The sequence below is a fragment of the Balaenoptera ricei genome, chromosome 6 (assembly GCF_028023285.1).
Source record: "Balaenoptera ricei isolate mBalRic1 chromosome 6, mBalRic1.hap2, whole genome shotgun sequence".
NCBI lineage: Eukaryota > Metazoa > Chordata > Mammalia > Artiodactyla > Balaenopteridae > Balaenoptera > Balaenoptera ricei.
Genome location: NC_082644.1, coordinates 66899891 through 66917988, shown reverse-complemented (window position 1 = coordinate 66917988; position 18098 = coordinate 66899891). Strand labels below are relative to the sequence as shown.

Below are 18098 nucleotides of genomic sequence, written 5' to 3'. Positions count from 1 at the left end.
GATTTTTCTTCTTTTTTGGTGCAGGCATTTTAGCGGTAAAGTTTCCTCTGATCACTGCATTCACTGCCCCCTGTGGTGTTGTGTTTTCATTTTCATTAGTCTCAAAGTATTTTCTAATTTTCCTTTTGGTCTTTTCTTTGACCTATTGGCTGTCTCAGAGGTGTTGTTTAATTTCCACATATTTGTGAATTTTCTAGTTTTCCTTCTGTTATTGCTATCTAGTTTCATTTCATTGTGGTCAGAGAAGATAATTTCAATCTTTTAAAATTTATTGAGGCATTGTGGTGGCCTCACATGTTCTATCCTAGAGAATGTTTCATGTACATTTGCGAAAGAATGTGTATTCTGCTGTTACTGGGTAGAGTTTGGTATACATCTTAGGTCTGAGTGGTTTATAATTTTCAGATTCTCTGTTTCCTTACTAATCTTCTGTCTAGTTGTTCTGTGCATTATTGAAAGTGGGGTATTGTCCAGTTGTTACTTTAGAACTATTGTCTAGTCGTTACTTTAGAACTATTTCTCCGTTCAGTTGCTTCAGTATTTGCTTCATGTGTTTTGGGGCTCTGTTGTTACATGTGTTATCTGTTTATAATTGTTATATCTTCTTGCTGGATTGACACTTTCATCAATATATAGTGTCCTTTATCTCTTGTAACAATTTTTGATTTAAAGTATTTTGTCAAATATTACTGTAACCACTAAGCTCTTAGTTATACGGTTTGCATGGAGTATCTTTTTTCATCCTTCACTTTCAACTTATTTGTTTCTTTTGATCTAAACTGAGTTTCTTATAGAAAACTTAGAAATGGAATCATATGTTTTTTTAATCTATTCTGACAATGTGTCTTTTAATTGAAGTGTTTAATCCATTTACATTTAAAATAATTGCTGATAAGGAAGAACTTCTGCCATTTTGCTATTTGTTCTCTGTGTGTCGTATCTTTTTTGTTCCTCAGTTCCTGCATTATTGTCTTCTTTTGTGTTTAATTTTGATTCCTTTTTCATTTCCTTTTCTCTGTATATTTGATGTTTCTTTAGTGGTTATCTTGGGATTACGTAGCATCTTACACTTACAACAACCTAGATTGAATTAATAACAACTTGGTTTCAGTAATGAAACTATATTCCTCTACATCTTCATCCTTCCCCTTTTATGTTCTTATTGTCACACATTACATCATTATACATTGTGTGCCCATAATGTAGATTTAGAATTATCTTTTCATTCATTAGTCTTTTAAATCATGTAGTTAAAAAGGTGGATTTCCAAATCAAAAATACAATATTGCTGGCTTTATATTCACCTATGTAGTTACCTTTACTGGTGTTCTTTATTTTTTTCATATGGCTCTGGATTACTGTTTAGTGTTCTCTCATTTCAGCCTGAAGGACTCCCTTTAGTGTTTCTTGTAGTTCAGATCTGCTTGTGACAAAATCCCTCAACTTTTGTTTATCTGAAAATCTCTTAATTTCTCCTTTATTTTTGAAGGATAGTTTTTCTAGTTAAAGAATTCTTAGTTAACTTTTTTTTGTCTTCCAGCATTTGCATTGTCATCCCACTGCCCCTGTCCTCCATGGTTTCTGATGAGAAATTGGCTGCTAATGTTATTGAGGATCCCTTGTATATGATGAGTCACTTCTCTTGTTGCTTTCAAGATTCTCTTTGTCTTTCAGTAGTTTGAATACGATGTATCTTGGTATGGATCTTTTTGAATTTATCCTTCTTGGGAGTTTGCTAAGCTTCTTGGATGGTTAGATTCATGTTTCTATTCGATTTGGGACATTTTCAACCATTATTTCTTCAAATATTCTTCCTGCCTCTTCCTCTTGCCTTGCCTTTGGGACTCCCATTATATTTATGTTGGTATGTATGGTGGTATCCCACAGTCTCTTAAGCTGTGTTCATTTTTCTTCATTCTTTTTTCTTCCTGCTCCTCAGACTACATAGTTAATAAAATCACTCATGAATAATAATCACAAACTATTAATTTGTTGAGTTTTACTGGACCACAGTCTAACAACTCTCAGTTATTTGATGTGGTATATAGTTGACCCTTGAACAACATGGGTTTGAACTGTGCAGCTCCGCTTATGCACTTTTTTTTTTTTAGTAAACACAAATAGTGCAACATGATGCACGGTTGGTAGAATCTGTGAACGCAGAACCACAGATAAAGAGGACTGACTGTGGGACTTGAGCATCAGCAGATTTTGGTATGCATGGTGGGTTCTGAAAACAATCCCCTGCACACACCAAGGGACAGCTGTACTGTGTAAGTCAGCATAGGCTAAGTCCCTGCAGTAGAGGATAAAAGCAGAGCATTGTGTACCAAGTGTTGGCTCTTTAAAGCCTCTGCCCAGAAATGACACAAGTCACTTCCCCTTGTGTTTTATAGGCCAAAGTAAGTCACATGGCCATACCTAATTTTAAGTGGTGAGGAAAGCACAGTTCTATGTGCCCAAGAATGAAGAATATATTATGTTTCAATAGCTTGAATGACAACCAGGTATGCATACAATGTGATTGTATCTGTCTGTCTCTGAGAAGCCTGTGTTAATGACCGGGAACTATAATTCTCATTATGCTTTTATCATATCCCTTCAGAAAAGATTATGATAAAATTGTCTGAAAAGACATTTCTGCTGCCACTGCTAGTAGATGCCTTTGTGTACTCTTATTAAGTCTCCTAATTAATTTACAGACTACTCCCTACCCACTCTATCACCAATGCATTCTTTAGCATTCATTGTAGTATTTCTTTGTGTACACAAAGGTTATTATTAGTCTCTTTAACTCTACTAGTTTTCAGTTTAACTCCTTCACTTACTAGCTCTGTGACCATAAACAAAATTCTTAATAATAAACTGAAGCTTCAGTTTCTTTTCTGGAAAAATACGGATAATAACGCCTGACTCAAAGGATTGTAATCAATCAGTTGACATAATGTGTGCAGAACGTTTTGTACACTCATACTTGGTAACCTTTCAATTTATTGTTTTTTTTCCTCCTGGCATTCAGTGCTCTGCATAGTTTGGCTCTCCCTTACAAAAGTCTGATGCAATACTCTCAAATTACTGTTGAACTATAAGTAATAATATTTTTGATCAGAAAGTTAGATTTTTTTGTTCATGTAATTTTTAACAGTTTACTGCATTTTAGTATGTTTGGAGGAAGGGATGGAAATTATACTGTGAAGTTTATCTCCTAATTTTATAATGGAAGTCATTGAGAAGTCAGGATTTACTTAAATTTGCTATAAAATTCTTATCATAATACTTTTAGCTCTAATAAATGATAGTATTTATATAAAGGAAAATAGTTTCCAGTTTCAAGATGGGTAATGAGGTTTCCACCTTTTTCTTGAGAATCACCAACAGAACAAAAAGTTGAAATACTGTTTTCATCTTTAATGAGAGCTGGAGGTATCTCTAACCCATGACCTAAAAATTAGATGAGAAAAAATAAATGACTTAGGAAGAATATCAAACCTGAGAGCCTAAGGTTACATATATGATATTGATGAAAAGCAACTTGTTTGATCTGCAAAACCCTAGAATGGCTCAGGCATTAGTACCACAGAATACAGGAGTGAACCAGGGGCCATAAATGGGGATTGTTTGAAAAATCTGAATAAGGAATAGGATTTCTGTGTTCTCACCTCACAGGAGACAGGATGTCTGATTAAACCAGAGGGATTCCAGACACAGGGTAGGGCAAGGATGAGATGCTAAACTAAAGATGGGGATTAAGTGAAAGTTGTTGTACTGAACAATAGGATGTCAAGCTTTCTTCCCCTGCTTGGCTCCAGACTTCTGGCTTCTATACTTGATTGAGGGATTCTTCCTATGGAAATTAAATCACTCCAGATGAATGACCCAACATCCTCTCATATTGGAAGACCTCAACAAAAATGCCTACCCTGAGGTCCACCAGTTGACAACCAAACTTGAACACATAGAGCGTATAATTAGTTTTTTCTCATTAACCTCTTGAACATGAAGAAAGATGCTAGCCCTCTTAGGAACGTTTCTAATGTAAAATAGAGACACACAACAGAAAAAAGGAAACTCAGAGGAAACAGGCAATACAGGGAACAAAAACACTTTGGGGAAATGAAAATTAACTACCTTAAACAGGTATTGCCTAATTAAAAAAAAAATTGGTGCTATAAGAAAAAAGGGGAGGTGGGTGTGAGAAAGTTCCTGGAATGAAAAGTATGATAGCAGAAATTAAAAATTCAATAAAAGCATTAAAAGAAACGTTTGACAGACCCTCCCAGGATATAGAACAGTGGCAGAAGAAATGTCTTTTCAGACAACTTTATCATAGTCTTTTTTGAAGGGACAAACATTCATTCAAGTGTCATAATAAAATAGAGACATTTCAGACTTGAGAGTTCTAAGTTTACTTCTCATGCACCTTTCCAGGAAGCCCCAAGAATATGTGAACCGAGGAAGATACAGGATCTATAAAATAAAGGATTCAACATAGGAAAGAAGCAAAGAAATCATAAGGATGATGACAAAGTAAATATCATGTTGATAGCTGTGCATTAGACTTAGTAGGGCATTGGGCATAAAGAGGGATGCCTCCAAGGGCGGGGGGGAAATGGAACTGATAAGCTATGTAGCAGGTTTGACCACATAGAAGATTATATTGAGAATTGTTTTGTCAGAGCTATTAAGGAGTATGAGATGACTTAGGTATAAGTTTAAAGAAAACCAAGCAAATGAAAGCATGTGGAAAATTATCAAGTTATTTAAGGAAAGATTACTGAACACTACTTGACCCAGAAGTGAAAAATATTTATGTAATCATCATAATGAAAACAGTTTGGTATAATTATGTTGGGAGGATGGGATAAAATGGGTAAATGAGAATAAAAAGTTAATAATATCTAAAATTAATGATGTTAAAGCAGTGTAAACACATGGTTTAAAAAATACGCAGGTAAATAGAAGAAGATAACAGCTCAAAGAATTCAAGCTGGTTGCCTCCTCGCTGAAAGAAGACTACTTCAGTAGTTATTTTTGTTTGTCATAAGCCTTCTAGCACTGTTTGACTATTTATGTGTATGTATTACTTTGAATAATAACTTTAAAACTAGATGTACATGGAGAACATCTCAGGAAATTCATCACAGTGTTTTGTGTGGTTAGCAATTCAGATATGACTCCTGTAAACTAATAACTTATGGTGTCCTTTTAAGGGCTGTCATATCAAACATACTAATTGAACATGAACATGTTTGGTTAAACATTAGCCAATTTAGACATTCAGACACGTAGAAGGAATCAAATATTCCAGGTCATGGCAGTAGCAGAGGAGGATAGTAATAAAGCACCGCCAGGTTTCTGTATGGAAAGTCATCTAAAACTAATAAGTAAGCATCTAAATAATTTTCTGAGCATCCAAATAATTTTCACAAGGGTAGGAACCTTAACTGGTTAGATTCTTCGCACTTAGTTTTAATAGTATTGACAAATTGGTTTCTAGGATTGTAGGTGATGAGAAGGAAAGATGATGTAGGCAGGCTAATTGTTGCCTAGAGTAAGTGGTAGCTGATAGTAAGAGAAGAGACAGATAGCTGTTAAATTCTGCACAGGCATTGAGAAAGAATGGTCCAGTGCCATATGGATATAAAGATTCCAAAATAGCTTTATAGTCCTTTTGAGGGCTTGTATGTGACAGCTCAATTATGTTGGCATTGGACTTAGCCACTCTAGTGCAGCCATTTAGTGCCAAGGAGTTTTCGAATTTACCCATTTTGCCACTTAATGTAAAACATCTCCTAATTGCATCCCTGAATCTGACCTTAAGTCTGATATATACCTGAAGGATAGGAATCAAGAATGAGGTGTGGAGCAAGGGAAGATGAGGTGACGATTTGGATCACTTCGGACATGCACTGTATAATAGAATGGTATATAAGTTTCGTAGTTGCTCAACTCAGAAAGGGCTGTCAGTCATTTTAAATAAGATGTCTGTTGGTTCCCTTGAGAATTAACTTCTGTCTTTACTGGTTTTTTCCCTAAGATTCTTTGCTCTTCTCCCTCTTCTCCCTCCATTCCCACTCCCCCCCAATATAAGTTACACTGGTCAGACACATTTATTTCTAATTGATAAATAGATAGGTCTGCTGTAGTGGAATTTAAGTATGTTTTTCATTTGAGAACCTAAAGGATGAACACCTGAGTTTTATGTTTGATTGTGTTACTTTATTTGATTTGCTGTTAGTCACAGAGTAGAGGAGAATTCAGTATCTTTCTCTTTAATCCTGCGTATTTGCTTTTTTTTTTTTTAGAGGAAGTCCACAAGTGAAGGGGACACCCCATTTTAAGGAAGAACAGTGTGCCCCAGCATTAAATTTAGAGATGAGGAAAATATTGGATTTGCAAGCACCCATCATGAGGTACAGTACTTTGGTTAAATTTAGCATTTTGTGATGACAATATACAGTGTAGTTTGTTAATTGCATGAGCAGTAAGAAAGTTGATTTTATTTCTTTGCATTGAGGATCATTTTTTTTTAAATTTAAAAATTCTTGATTAGCCCTTATAAAAAATGTAAAATTTTACAGATGGTACATTATTATACTTAAATTACTGTAATAAAGCCCACAATTTGGGTAACCAACTGTAATTTTATTTAGAAATTTATATTTTTTGATAAGATCTAGAATTGTTTGAATGGTATAACATAGTACATGTTACTTAAAAAGATACTCATATGCATTTGAAAAAAAAAAGGGGGCACTTTTTCTTGAAAAAACTTCCCAAATATGTTGTTGGGTTAAAAAAAGTGAGGTATACTGTACATAAAAATGCTACTATTTTATTTTAAAGCGAGCTGGTGGTGGTAATTTATGTGTTGTTCTGGAAGAATACGTAAGAAACTGGGCATGAGAACTGAGTGGCTAGGGGGACAGTTTTGGAAAAAAGACTTTTTACTATGTAGTCTTATTAAGTGTTGACCTATATGGATACAATACGTGAATATATTAAACTATATGAATGTAATACATATGTTTCTTAAATTCTTCTGATTCACAGTTCTAATGAAAGGCTTCCTTCATCATTTCTCTTGTTAGAATACAGTACAGATACTAGAACATGTTAAATAGAATTGTATACAAGTGGCTGGCTATTGTCTTGCCTTGTTTAATCTATCCTTTTTTTTACTTTAAGTCTCCTCAGAGAAAAAGAATGCCTTTTTGTTTTTGTTGTTATTTGTTTAAATGTGATCAGGGCTACAGGAGATTGAGTTCAGGTTACTCTTTATCTCAGATTTTATTTCAGAATAGAGATCCTTTTCAAGAGTGTAACTTGTGTAAGGAATTTTGAATGTCTGTGTTCCAAGTTGGATGGAACTGTACAAGCATGGCTTTCTACCTCCACCTGGTGGCAAAAACTGTGTGGTTCATGGATATGGGATAGAAAAAGAGCCTTTAAAAAAAGAATTCCTGCTGTCTTGTACAAGTGTAACTTGTCAGGTGCTAGTTTTTAATCTACTAATTTAGATGATTGGAAATCTCTCATTTTCTCTCAGAACTTCAGTAAAATAATTGCATTTCAGAGCAGTGTTATTATTAGCACCTGTAACATGTACCTCCTGGAAATTTGATTGGAGAATTCCTGTATACTTTTGAATTGAGTGAGGGGGCATGAAACTTGGCCTTTAAACCAACTGTTTTCCCTCCCACTCCCAAAAATTAGTCAAATAAAGTTAGGGACAGTGATTATGCTGTTGCTTATAGGCATAAGATTGCAAGAGTCTGCCATCTTTTAATTTTTGATTGAAGAAAGAATTGGATTAATGTTAAACATCTACACCTTGTTATTAATTGAGGATAGAGAATATATAGAAAGTTAAAAAGTACTGGGACTTCCTGGTGGTGCAGTGGTTAAGAATTCGCCTCCCAATGCGGAGGATGCGGTTCGATCCCTGGTCAGGGAACTAGATCCCACATGCACGCCGCAGCTAGGAGTTCGCATGCCACAACTAAGGAGCCCGCCAGCTGCAACTAAGACCCGGCACAACCAAAAATAAATAAATCAGTTAAATAAAATTTTTTAAAAAAGAAAAAAGTACTGATATAATTTATAATTAAAACTTTTAGTCTATTTCTAACTAATACTAATAAATACTACAGTTTATTATCTTCCTTCTTCCTAGGCACTTAGAAAGACCCATGTAGTATATATAGTATTTAATGTTAATTAGGTATTAAACATATTTACATATTTGAGAATCGGTAATTATGAATTATTCATTTTATATTAAGAATATTTGATTAATCAGATTCCAAAATCCTATTGTTCTCCTCCCAAAATCCTATTATTCTACTTCTAAGATCCTAAATTAAACAACAACAGCAATAACAAACACCTCTGGTATACTACATAGCTGTTAATAAAGCCCATAGAAGTCAGTGATTGTAGAGGCTCTCTAAGGGCATAATTTAGAGTATCTTTATGTGTATTTTGTGTGTACTTACACCCAGGGGTGATTTTCAATAAAAATCAGTACAACATATGAAGACATAGGATATAAATTATTGGTACAGGGTCCTAACATCCCGCAGATGGCAAGAATTAATCCTTTAGTTCTTAAATCTTTGTGAGAATGGGAATTGGTGGGGACAGACCCTTGGGTGACTTGAAACAAGGCCTATTTACTAAACTTCATGGAAATATTCAATACTTTAACATCTGACATCAGCCTTTAATTGGAAGTTTGTTTACTTTCAACTGTTTAATTGAAAGTTTGTTTACTTTCAATTAAACGAGGAGGATCTATTTTTTTTCATAGATTGTTTATCATTTTTGTCACAGTTATTTGTTAATTCCAACGTCAGGATTGTTTATGAGTCTATTTACATTGACGGATTTTTCTCGACTCTGGGTCACATTTTCCTGTTTATTCAGACATCTGGTCATTTTTTATCACAGTACTGTGGATGATGATGATGTAGAGATTCTGAATTCTGTTAACTTTGTCAGAGGAGTGTTGAGTTTTGCCTAGCAGGCAATTAAACTACTGGAGGGTAACCTTGATCTTGTTCCTAATCGTCATATGCAGTGATTCTTCCAGGGAGATACAAGCTGGGGAGAGGGAGAATGTGGTTTGAAAAAACCGAGGCTGAATCCTGCTGAATGAAAATCACTGGTAAACCAATGACTCCTCCACTAAATTGCCTCTCTTGTATCAGGTCTAAAACAAAATTTTTATATTCTAGCCACCACATGCTACACATAAATTTTACCACTAAAATATAAATTTGAAATAAAAGAATATATAATATTTTTAAAGGTGAACTTTCATTAAACTGGGAATTGTAGTTGACTGCAAATGCTCTGAAGTTCAAGAGATGGAGCTCAGTAAGGTGACATGTTACTCTTATCTTTTTTAATATTTTTATAGTTGGGAAGAAAGTACAGTGAATTCTTCATTATCTGAAATATATGGTGGAATAAGTCATTGAACTTAACTTTCCAAAGAATTAAAAGTTAAAGAAAACATTAAAAACGTTCTTTTCACCATTATGGATTAAAATATTTCTGAAATAGACTCTTAAGTATGAAAGGAAATTTAACAGTACATAATAGAGTATATAAATAGACATTACATTTTTCATTCTTTCTTATACTTAAATTTTTTTTTACAGCATTTGATACTCTTGAGTACTCTTTCTTTAGTCCATCTTATTCTCTTGGCTTTTTTGATACCAGTTTCCACTGGTTCTCTTTCTTTCTCTCTGCCATTATCTTTGTAGCCTCACTTTTGGATTCCCCTTCCCTCTTGACCTTCCTCCCACAAACATTTGGTGCCATATGTAACTAACATTGCCCTAGGGGCTTGGCATTATAGGAGTAAACAAATTAGGCAGTTATTGCCATGCAGTCGTAATTGTTAAATCTCTCTGCAAGTATCAGTAAGTGCTGAGATCATACTGCATAATTACTTTTCACTACTTAGTCAACTGAGAGGTCTTCTGCAGGGAGAAACTGTATTTTATTCACCTCTGAATCTCCAGCCCAGCATAGTGCCTGTCACAGAGCTCAGGCTTAATTAAATGTTTGTTGAATAGATGCACAATGTGAGATTCTTTGATACCCTAGAAATACTGTGGTCTAGAACTGTGCTCTTCACTACAGTAGCCACTAGTCAAATGAAGTGATTTAAATGTAAATTACAGATAAAATAAACAGAATTAAAAATTTAGGTTTTCTGTCACACTAGCCATATTACAAGTGTACAATTACCACATGTGGCTAATGGCTACCGTGTTGGATAGTACAGATACAGAACATTTCCATTACTGGTGAAAGTTCTGTTGGACAGGGTTAGAGGATTGTTACCTCTATACTCCATGTCTCCGGATTGTCATTCTGTCATTAGTTCTTTTCATGGTTTCTCTGTCTCTTTCCTTTCTTGTCAGCTGTCACTTATCCTTCCATCTTCTAATTTGCTGTTTCAGTACGTCTAGTTTTTAAACATAATTCATCAGGTTTGTGACTACAGCAACGCGTGGTCTTTCATTTTTTTCAGAATTTCTGATTCCAGATTGAATTATACATAGATAAAGCTGATATATAGCTAAATTGTAGATAAATGGCAGTTTTGTAAGTGGTTTTATGATCTTTGCATGAATATTCTCCAGAGCAGTTATACTCATATTCATTGCTTTCCCAATATGCTTTTCTTAAAAGGAAATTGATTCTAAATTGCTTATTTCTCTACAGTTTGCAGTCTGTGCTGGAAGATCTCCTGGTTGCTACTTCTGATGGACTTCTTCATCTTATTCACTGGGAAGGAATGACAAATGGGAGGAAAGCTATTAATCTTTGTACAGTACCCTTTTCAGTAGACCTCCAGTCATCTAGAGGTAGTTACACTTTTTTCATGAGACAGAACCAGATGTTTAATATTTTATATAAACTAGTTAGATATTTTTTATGGATGAACATTGGTTTTTCTACTTTGGAATTAATCATGCAAGGGAGGAGGGTGTGTGTGTGTCTGAGAGAGAGAGAGAGTAGGAAGGAGTAGCTCAATTGTTTAGTGTTGTTAGGTCATTATGTTTGCCCTTTTAACTGTCCTTATATGGTTTGCAAGCAAAAATATAAGAGAATTTACTATATTTATATTCATATTTCATGTACTTTTTTTTTTCATCAGCAGGTTCATTCCTGGGCTTTGCAGATGTGCACATTAGAGACATGGAATACTGTGCCACACTTGATGGGTTTGCTGTTGTGTTTAATGATGGTAAAGTTGGATTTATCACACCAGTGTCAAGTAGATTTACTGCAGAGGTATGACTTATTTACTTGGAATGTTTATGTTTTAATTTTGCATTTATTAATTTTAGTCTTTATTAAACCCCTCCCCTATTTTCCTTATTTAAGATTTTAGGGGTTGTTAATTTTTTAATCAAAACTATACATATAAATAGTGTAAGTAGACAATTCTATTGACATGTTAATGAAAAATGATAGTTCCTTTCCTCCTGCTTGTTCTCTTCATGCCCAGTTTTCATTCTCAGAGGCAACTACTTTTTATTCCTTCACTGATGATTTTGCTATTTATCTCCACTACTCTGAGTATTTCCTGTAATTTTTAGTTTTTAGGCTGTGTTCATTGACTTCCCATTGTGGAAAATGAATGACCATGTACTTCCCTCTTCCCTGTTCCCCTACCCTGTCTGTAAGTTCTTCCCATCTTCCCAATATAGTTATTGTGACTTTGATTATATTAGTATCCGTTTCATCTTCTTGAATAAATTTCTCTTGGAGCCTTCTGGACGATTGCTTACTATACATACCTATTTAACACAGTTGCATTTTTAGGCTGTCCATCATTATCATCCTGTGGATTTCCTATATTCCTTTATTTTTAGATCCTTTCAGAGTTAATGGTTAATTAATATTTGATTCATTAATATATGAATTTGGTTGCTGTGACAGAGACCCAAAATAAAAATTTGGATTCACTGAAGGCTGTGTGGGCTTTGGTGGGTTTGGTTGTGTGATCTTCATCATAGGGTGAGCTAACTGGGTTATTTCTTTTCCTCCCCGCTCCATATCTGGTGTCTGTTGGAGAAGAGTCCTGCAGTCTTTCTCAGAGAATATGTACCTGGCTGGCCCAGTATTTTTGGATTTGAGTTATGGAAGAGTTAGACTAGAGGGTCTAAATTCAGGATTAAACTCCCATGTATCCCTATTTTTGGTGTGGTCTAGAGACCACTGAGATTTTTTTGTTTTTCTCTAAAGAAAAACTCCAGTTTTCTATTGGAGTGGAGGTGGGGTATTTCTTAGCTGCTCAGACTGGGAGGTAGGCAGTCTCAGCTACTGATTAAACAGGCTTTAAACCAATCCTACTGCTTTTAGTTCAGCTTTTGAGAGACATTTAAATGCCCAGGCCTTTTGTGTACCTTACAATGTAAATGTGGCTGTTTTTCAACATCATTACTGCTAGTTAAGGATTCTACTCATTCACTTGCTTCCCAGCTTCCAGAATTTTCTGATACCACCTCCTCTCCCATTCTTTGTCCTTGCCAACATATGCATTTTGAAAAAAATCTTTTCTGTTATAAAAGTTGGGGTTTTAAGAGTCAGAGAAGCTAAATATTCATGTTCAGTCTGTTCTCTTTAATGGAAAGGATTTTAAGTTTTCAAGGGCATATTTTCCTATATGGTATCATCCTTCTCTGTCTGATTTATTTCACTCAGCATAATGCCCTCAAGGTCCATCCATGCTGTTGCAGAAGGCAAGATTTCATTCTTCTTTATGGCTAGATAATATAGTTGACCCTTGAACAACATAGATTTGAACTGTGCAGGTCCACCTACACCTGGGTTTTTTTCAGTGAATACATACTACAGTACTCTACGATCTGCAGTTGATTGAATCCACAGATGCAGAGCCAAGGATATGGAGGGCCGACTGTAAAGTTGTATGTGCCGGGGGTAGGTGCCCCTAACCCCCATGTTGTAAGGGTCACCTGTATATTCCTGTGTGTGTGTGTGTGTGTGTGTGTGTGTGTGTGTACCAAATTTTCTTTATCCATTCATCCATCAGTGGGCACTTAGGTGTTTCCATATATTGGCTATTGTAAATAATGCTGCATTGAACATGGGGGTACAGTTGTCTTTTCAAGTTAGTGTTTTCTTTTCTTCTTCTTTTTTTTTGGATAAATACCCAGAAGTGGAATTGCTGGATTTTATGGTTGTTCTAACTTTACTTTTTTGAGGAAGTTCCATACTGTTTTCTGTAGTGGCATACCAATTTACATTCCCATCAACAGTGCACAAGGGTTCCCTTTTCTCCACATCCTCCCAACACTTATTATTTCTTGTCTTTTTGATAATAGCCATTCTGACAGGTGTGAGGTGATACCTCATTGTGGTTTTGATTTGCATTTCCCTGGTGTTAGTGATGTTGAGCATCTTGTCAGGTACTTTTTGGCTCTCTCTGTGTGTTCTTTGGAGAAATGTCTATTCAGAGCATCTGCCCATTTTTTAATCAGAATTTTTTTTGCTATTAAATGTATGAGTTTTTTATGTATTTTGGATACAGTCTTTTCTCACATATATGATTTGCAAATATTTTCTCCCATTCAGTAGATTGCCTCTTCATTTTGTTGACATATGTTTGGGATTTAAATATTTTTACTGAAAACAAAAATATTAGAGCTGGAAAGTGATTGACTCATTTCTGAATATCAGCTTGTATTAGTATTTGGTTAAAGAAAGTTTTCTAGTAAATTAAGGATCTAAAATAATGAAAAGTAGATGAAACATTATTAAATAAGTTATAAGTAGAAAATATAAATTACAAGAAAACAATACATTTGTATTACTGGTAATTGGGAAATACACTAATGCCACATTTATATCAGACATTATTTAAGTGCTTTATAAAAATCCTGTTTAGCATTGCTTTTTTTTTTTTTTTTTTTTTTGGCTGTGCCGAGCGGTAATGTGGGATCTTAGTTCCCTGACCAGGGATCGAACCCACGCCCCCTGCAGTGGAAGCGTGGAGTCCTAACCGCTGGACTGCCAGGGAAGTCCCCTGTTTGGCACTGTTTAATACAGTTAGCAAATGTATTAAAATATGTCAGATTATGCCACTCCTCTGCTCAGAACCCTTCAGGACAAGATATTTAGGACAAAACCTGCTGAGGACAACTAAAAGAGCTGGAGAAAAAATATTTTTTGAATGTGCTTATTGGCTTTGGAGAGCTAAAAAGACTGTAAAGAGCTAACAAGACTGGTTAGGGGAGGCCAGAGGCCCAGTGAGCTAAAAGCCCAGTGTTTGACATGACAATGAGCATGAACAAACAAGGCTGTATGCAACAACATGGATGAATCTCACAAACATGTTTAGTGGAAGCAGCTAGACACAAAAGAGTTCATGCTATGATTCTATTTTATATAAAATGGAAGGAAAACTAAAAACATAGGCAGCTCTGAATCAGTTCTGTGTGGACGCATGTTTAAGTGTTAATGGTTTAAAGGAAAAGAAGGAAGTGATTACTATGTAAGTCTGGATATTGTTTCTTTTGTGGTAGAGGTGAGGATAATATTGATCAGGAGTGACACTGTTGGGGGACTTGTGGGTACTGGTAATTCCTAGCCTGAGTGGTAATTTCACAAGTGTTTACTTTGTGATATTATTGTGATGTACATTTTTGCTTTTGTATTTTTCTGTAATGTATTATAATTCATAATAGAAAGGGTTAAAAAAATTAAAGACATTCCAAATGACTCCCCATATATGAATTGGAGAAAAAGCCAAAGTTCTTATGGTGACTTTCAAAGCCCTATAAATCTGGCCCCCTATTTCATCTGTTACCTCATTTATTCCTTCTCCTTCCCCCATTCCATTCCACTCCACTCCACTCCACTCCATCTGCACAGGCCTCTTTGATGTTCTTTGAACATGCCAGAAATGCTACTGTGACAGGGCCTTTCTACTGCTGTATCTCCTAAAGTACTTTCCTCAAGAGGCATCTTCATAGGGAAGACCTTTTAATATTACATCCTTCCCCCATACACTCTCTTCTCCTTAATTGTTTTATTATTTTTGCTGTAACATTTACTAACCTCCCATGTGATACTGTACAATTTTTTAAACTTGTCAGTCTCTTTAACAAATGTAAAGCAGGGATATAGCTAGGGATTTTGGTATGTTTGAATATCTGCAGTATCCTTGGCACCTAGAGCAGTACCTGGTGAATAGTGGGCACCTGGAAAATTTTTGTTATAGGGATGAATAAACGAATTTCAGTCGAGGCAGCAGTCCAAAGAAATAATGCTCAATGCTGTCTTTGCCATTTTTGTTAACTAAAATAATGTCTAGTTTTATTATTAAAATTGAAGAATAAATAAAATTCCTACAAAAAAGCAAATATTCCATATTTAGATAGTAGATTCTATAGTTTATTTAGGAATTAAATAAAATCTATAGTATTATATTTCAAACAGTTTGATTATATTGGATCATCTAATTTTACTATCGTGATAATCCAGAAATAATCCAGTGCTGTATTGTAGTGTGCTAATTTTTGTGCTTACTAAACTAACAGTCATGATGACCTTTGCCTTAGAAATTTATGATCTAGGATGCCCTTGATTTGACTAATAAAAACAGACAGGGGAGCTGAATCTATTCTGTGTCTGTATTCAGAATTAAGTAGCATATAAAGCTTAATAATAATATCATTCATTTATTGAAGCTTAACTTGTTGAATTCCAGGCATTGTATTAAGTGGGTTACTTGTATGTAAGTTCTCATTTAATTTTCAAAACACTCTAAGAGGTAGTTTACAGATAAGAAAACTGAAGCTTGGAAAGGTCAAATAATCATTTTAGCAAGTCAGGTAGATCTGAGATGTTATGTCAGGCTGCCAGATACCATGCTACTAACCACTGTACTATAAAGCAAAGGAGTCATAGAGAATAGTAAGCAATTGACAAATCATTAATCACTTCTAAAGGATTGACCAAATAAAATCGACCATTTTTGATTGATCAGAAAAGTTCAACACTATATGCTAGGTGACAAGAATAATAATAGTGAGCAAATTAGATGCAGTTTCTACCATGAAGAGGTTTACATTTTGATAGGAAAGTCGTCTTCATTTAATTTGAATTTAGAGGTCAGATATCCATTTTTTAGTGTTTTATGAATAGATTAGCACTGGACTGAGCTCATTTGGGAATATTTATTGAACCAGTTAATGAAATTGAGGTTTTTAAGGGAGAAAATCCAGATGGTAGTTCTGATGGGATGTTTTCCTATCCAGATCAAACCATATAAAGAACCATATAAAGCCTTATAAAACTATGTTTATTGAAGGAGAATTATATTGATAAAAGTATATTTGGGGAACATGCTTTAAATCTTAACTATTTTTCTTAATTTTAGCAGCTTCATGGAGTTTGGCCACAAGATGTTGTTGATGGAACTTGTGTAGCGGTAAATAACAAGTATCGACTGATGGCGTTTGGTTGTGCGAGGTAATTGATATAGATGTCTGCATTTTAAGACTTACTGCCAAAAACAATGGGTTTTTTTTAAACCGTAAGATGTTCTTAACACACTTATGAACTTCATTGTGCCTTTCATAACTTATGAATCAGCCTTAATATAAAATTTAAAAGCATTTTAATAGATTGAAGCAAACAAATCTAAAGGGCAGATTTTGGAGATTGGGTGTTTAAGTTTGTAAAAGTGAGCTTTTTTCCAGTGGTAGGAAATTGAGTCACAAGTTAAGAAGATTAAATCAGTTAAAATTTAGGTTCTTTATTGTTTAAAAGAAGATCAGGAAGAATGTTTTCCTTTTTTGGAAACAATCCTTTCTTTTTAAGACATCAGTGTTGACTGTGTTGACTTGCCTTTGAATTAGTGGGTGTGCCTTAGTTAACAAGCAAATTAAAAGCTCATACATAAAATCAATTTCTTGCTTTAATTCAAATAATTCAGGTTTTAGAAGCAAAATTGAATACAAATTGTTCATTCAACAAATATATTTGTGTCTGCCAGGTGCCAGGCACAATTCTAAGCACTTGGGATACATTATAAAACAACAAATATACCTGACTTGTTTGAGCTTTATGTTGTAGCTCAAATAAAAAGATTATATCAGATGCTGAGAGTAATGCCTTAAAATATGTATAGTGCTTTTTAGTCTTCAAAACTCTTTCTTAAATATAAAATTCCATTTTGACCTCAAAATGTGACTTAGTGGTTCTGTAGAACATAACATCTAATATAGTGTCCAGCTACATCAAGGTAAGTATCAAAGTATTTCTATCAGTATAAGTAATACACTGATAGTTAGTGTTATAAATCACTGCCTTCATTACACTGTCAATAATCTGTTTGTGAAGTAGGAAATCCTTATCCTCAACACATTGCTTCTCACTGAGGAGATAAATGTAGAAAGTAAATTTAACGTAGTGTAAGGAGAAAAGGGAAAGCGTATTTTTCTTCATCATCATGGGTTTGATTTGGTCACATTTTGTTTAGAATTTTTTTTTTAAGGCTCTGTTTTTTTTTTTTTTTAATATATTTATTTTTTATTTTTGGCTGCACTGGGTCTTTGTTGCTGCACCCGGGCTTTTCTCTAGTTGAGGTGAGCGGGGGCTACTGTTTGCTGTGGTGCACTGGCTTCTCATTGCGGTGGCCTCCCTTCTTGCGGAGTGCCGGCTCTAGAGCGCAGGCTCAGTAGTTGTGGCGCACGGACTTAGTTGTTCCATGGCATGTGGGATCTTCCCGGACCAGGGCTCGAACCTGTGTCCCCTGCATTGGCAGGCGGATTCTTAACCACTGCGCCACCAGGGAAGCCCTGTTTAGATTTTTTAAATCTATGTTCATGAGTACAGTTTGCTATAGTTTTTTTTTTTTTTTTTCCTCTCCTGGTTAACCAAGGTTATGCTTGTCTCATAAGACAAGTTGAGGAAGGATTTCTCTCTTTCCCTTCTTTGTTCATCTTTGAATGTGTGGCTGAATTTGTCAGTGAAGCCACCTGAGCCTAGAATTTTCTTGATTACTAATTCAATTCAGTTTTAAAATAGACTGAAGAAGA

General features: G+C 34.9%; 1 protein-coding gene across 6 annotated transcripts in view; it reads left to right on the top strand.

Annotated features, from left to right (window-relative positions):
- The window catches only part of RIC1 (RIC1 homolog, RAB6A GEF complex partner 1), a 133104-nt gene that overhangs the window by 75446 nt on the left and 39560 nt on the right, over positions 1–18098 (top strand). For 3 of the 6 annotated variants that reach the window (XM_059924779.1, XM_059924774.1, XM_059924778.1), the window contains 4 exons: positions 6306–6413; positions 10747–10889; positions 11183–11319; positions 16436–16527. In XM_059924779.1, coding sequence (XP_059780762.1) covers positions 6306–6413; positions 10747–10889; positions 11183–11319; positions 16436–16527 — 480 coding nt within the window. Of the gene's footprint in view, positions 1–4455; positions 4528–6305; positions 6414–10746; positions 10890–11182; positions 11320–16435; positions 16528–18098 lie in introns of those variants that run through there. The other 3 variants (XM_059924777.1, XM_059924775.1, XM_059924776.1) reach the window with 3 other exon arrangements.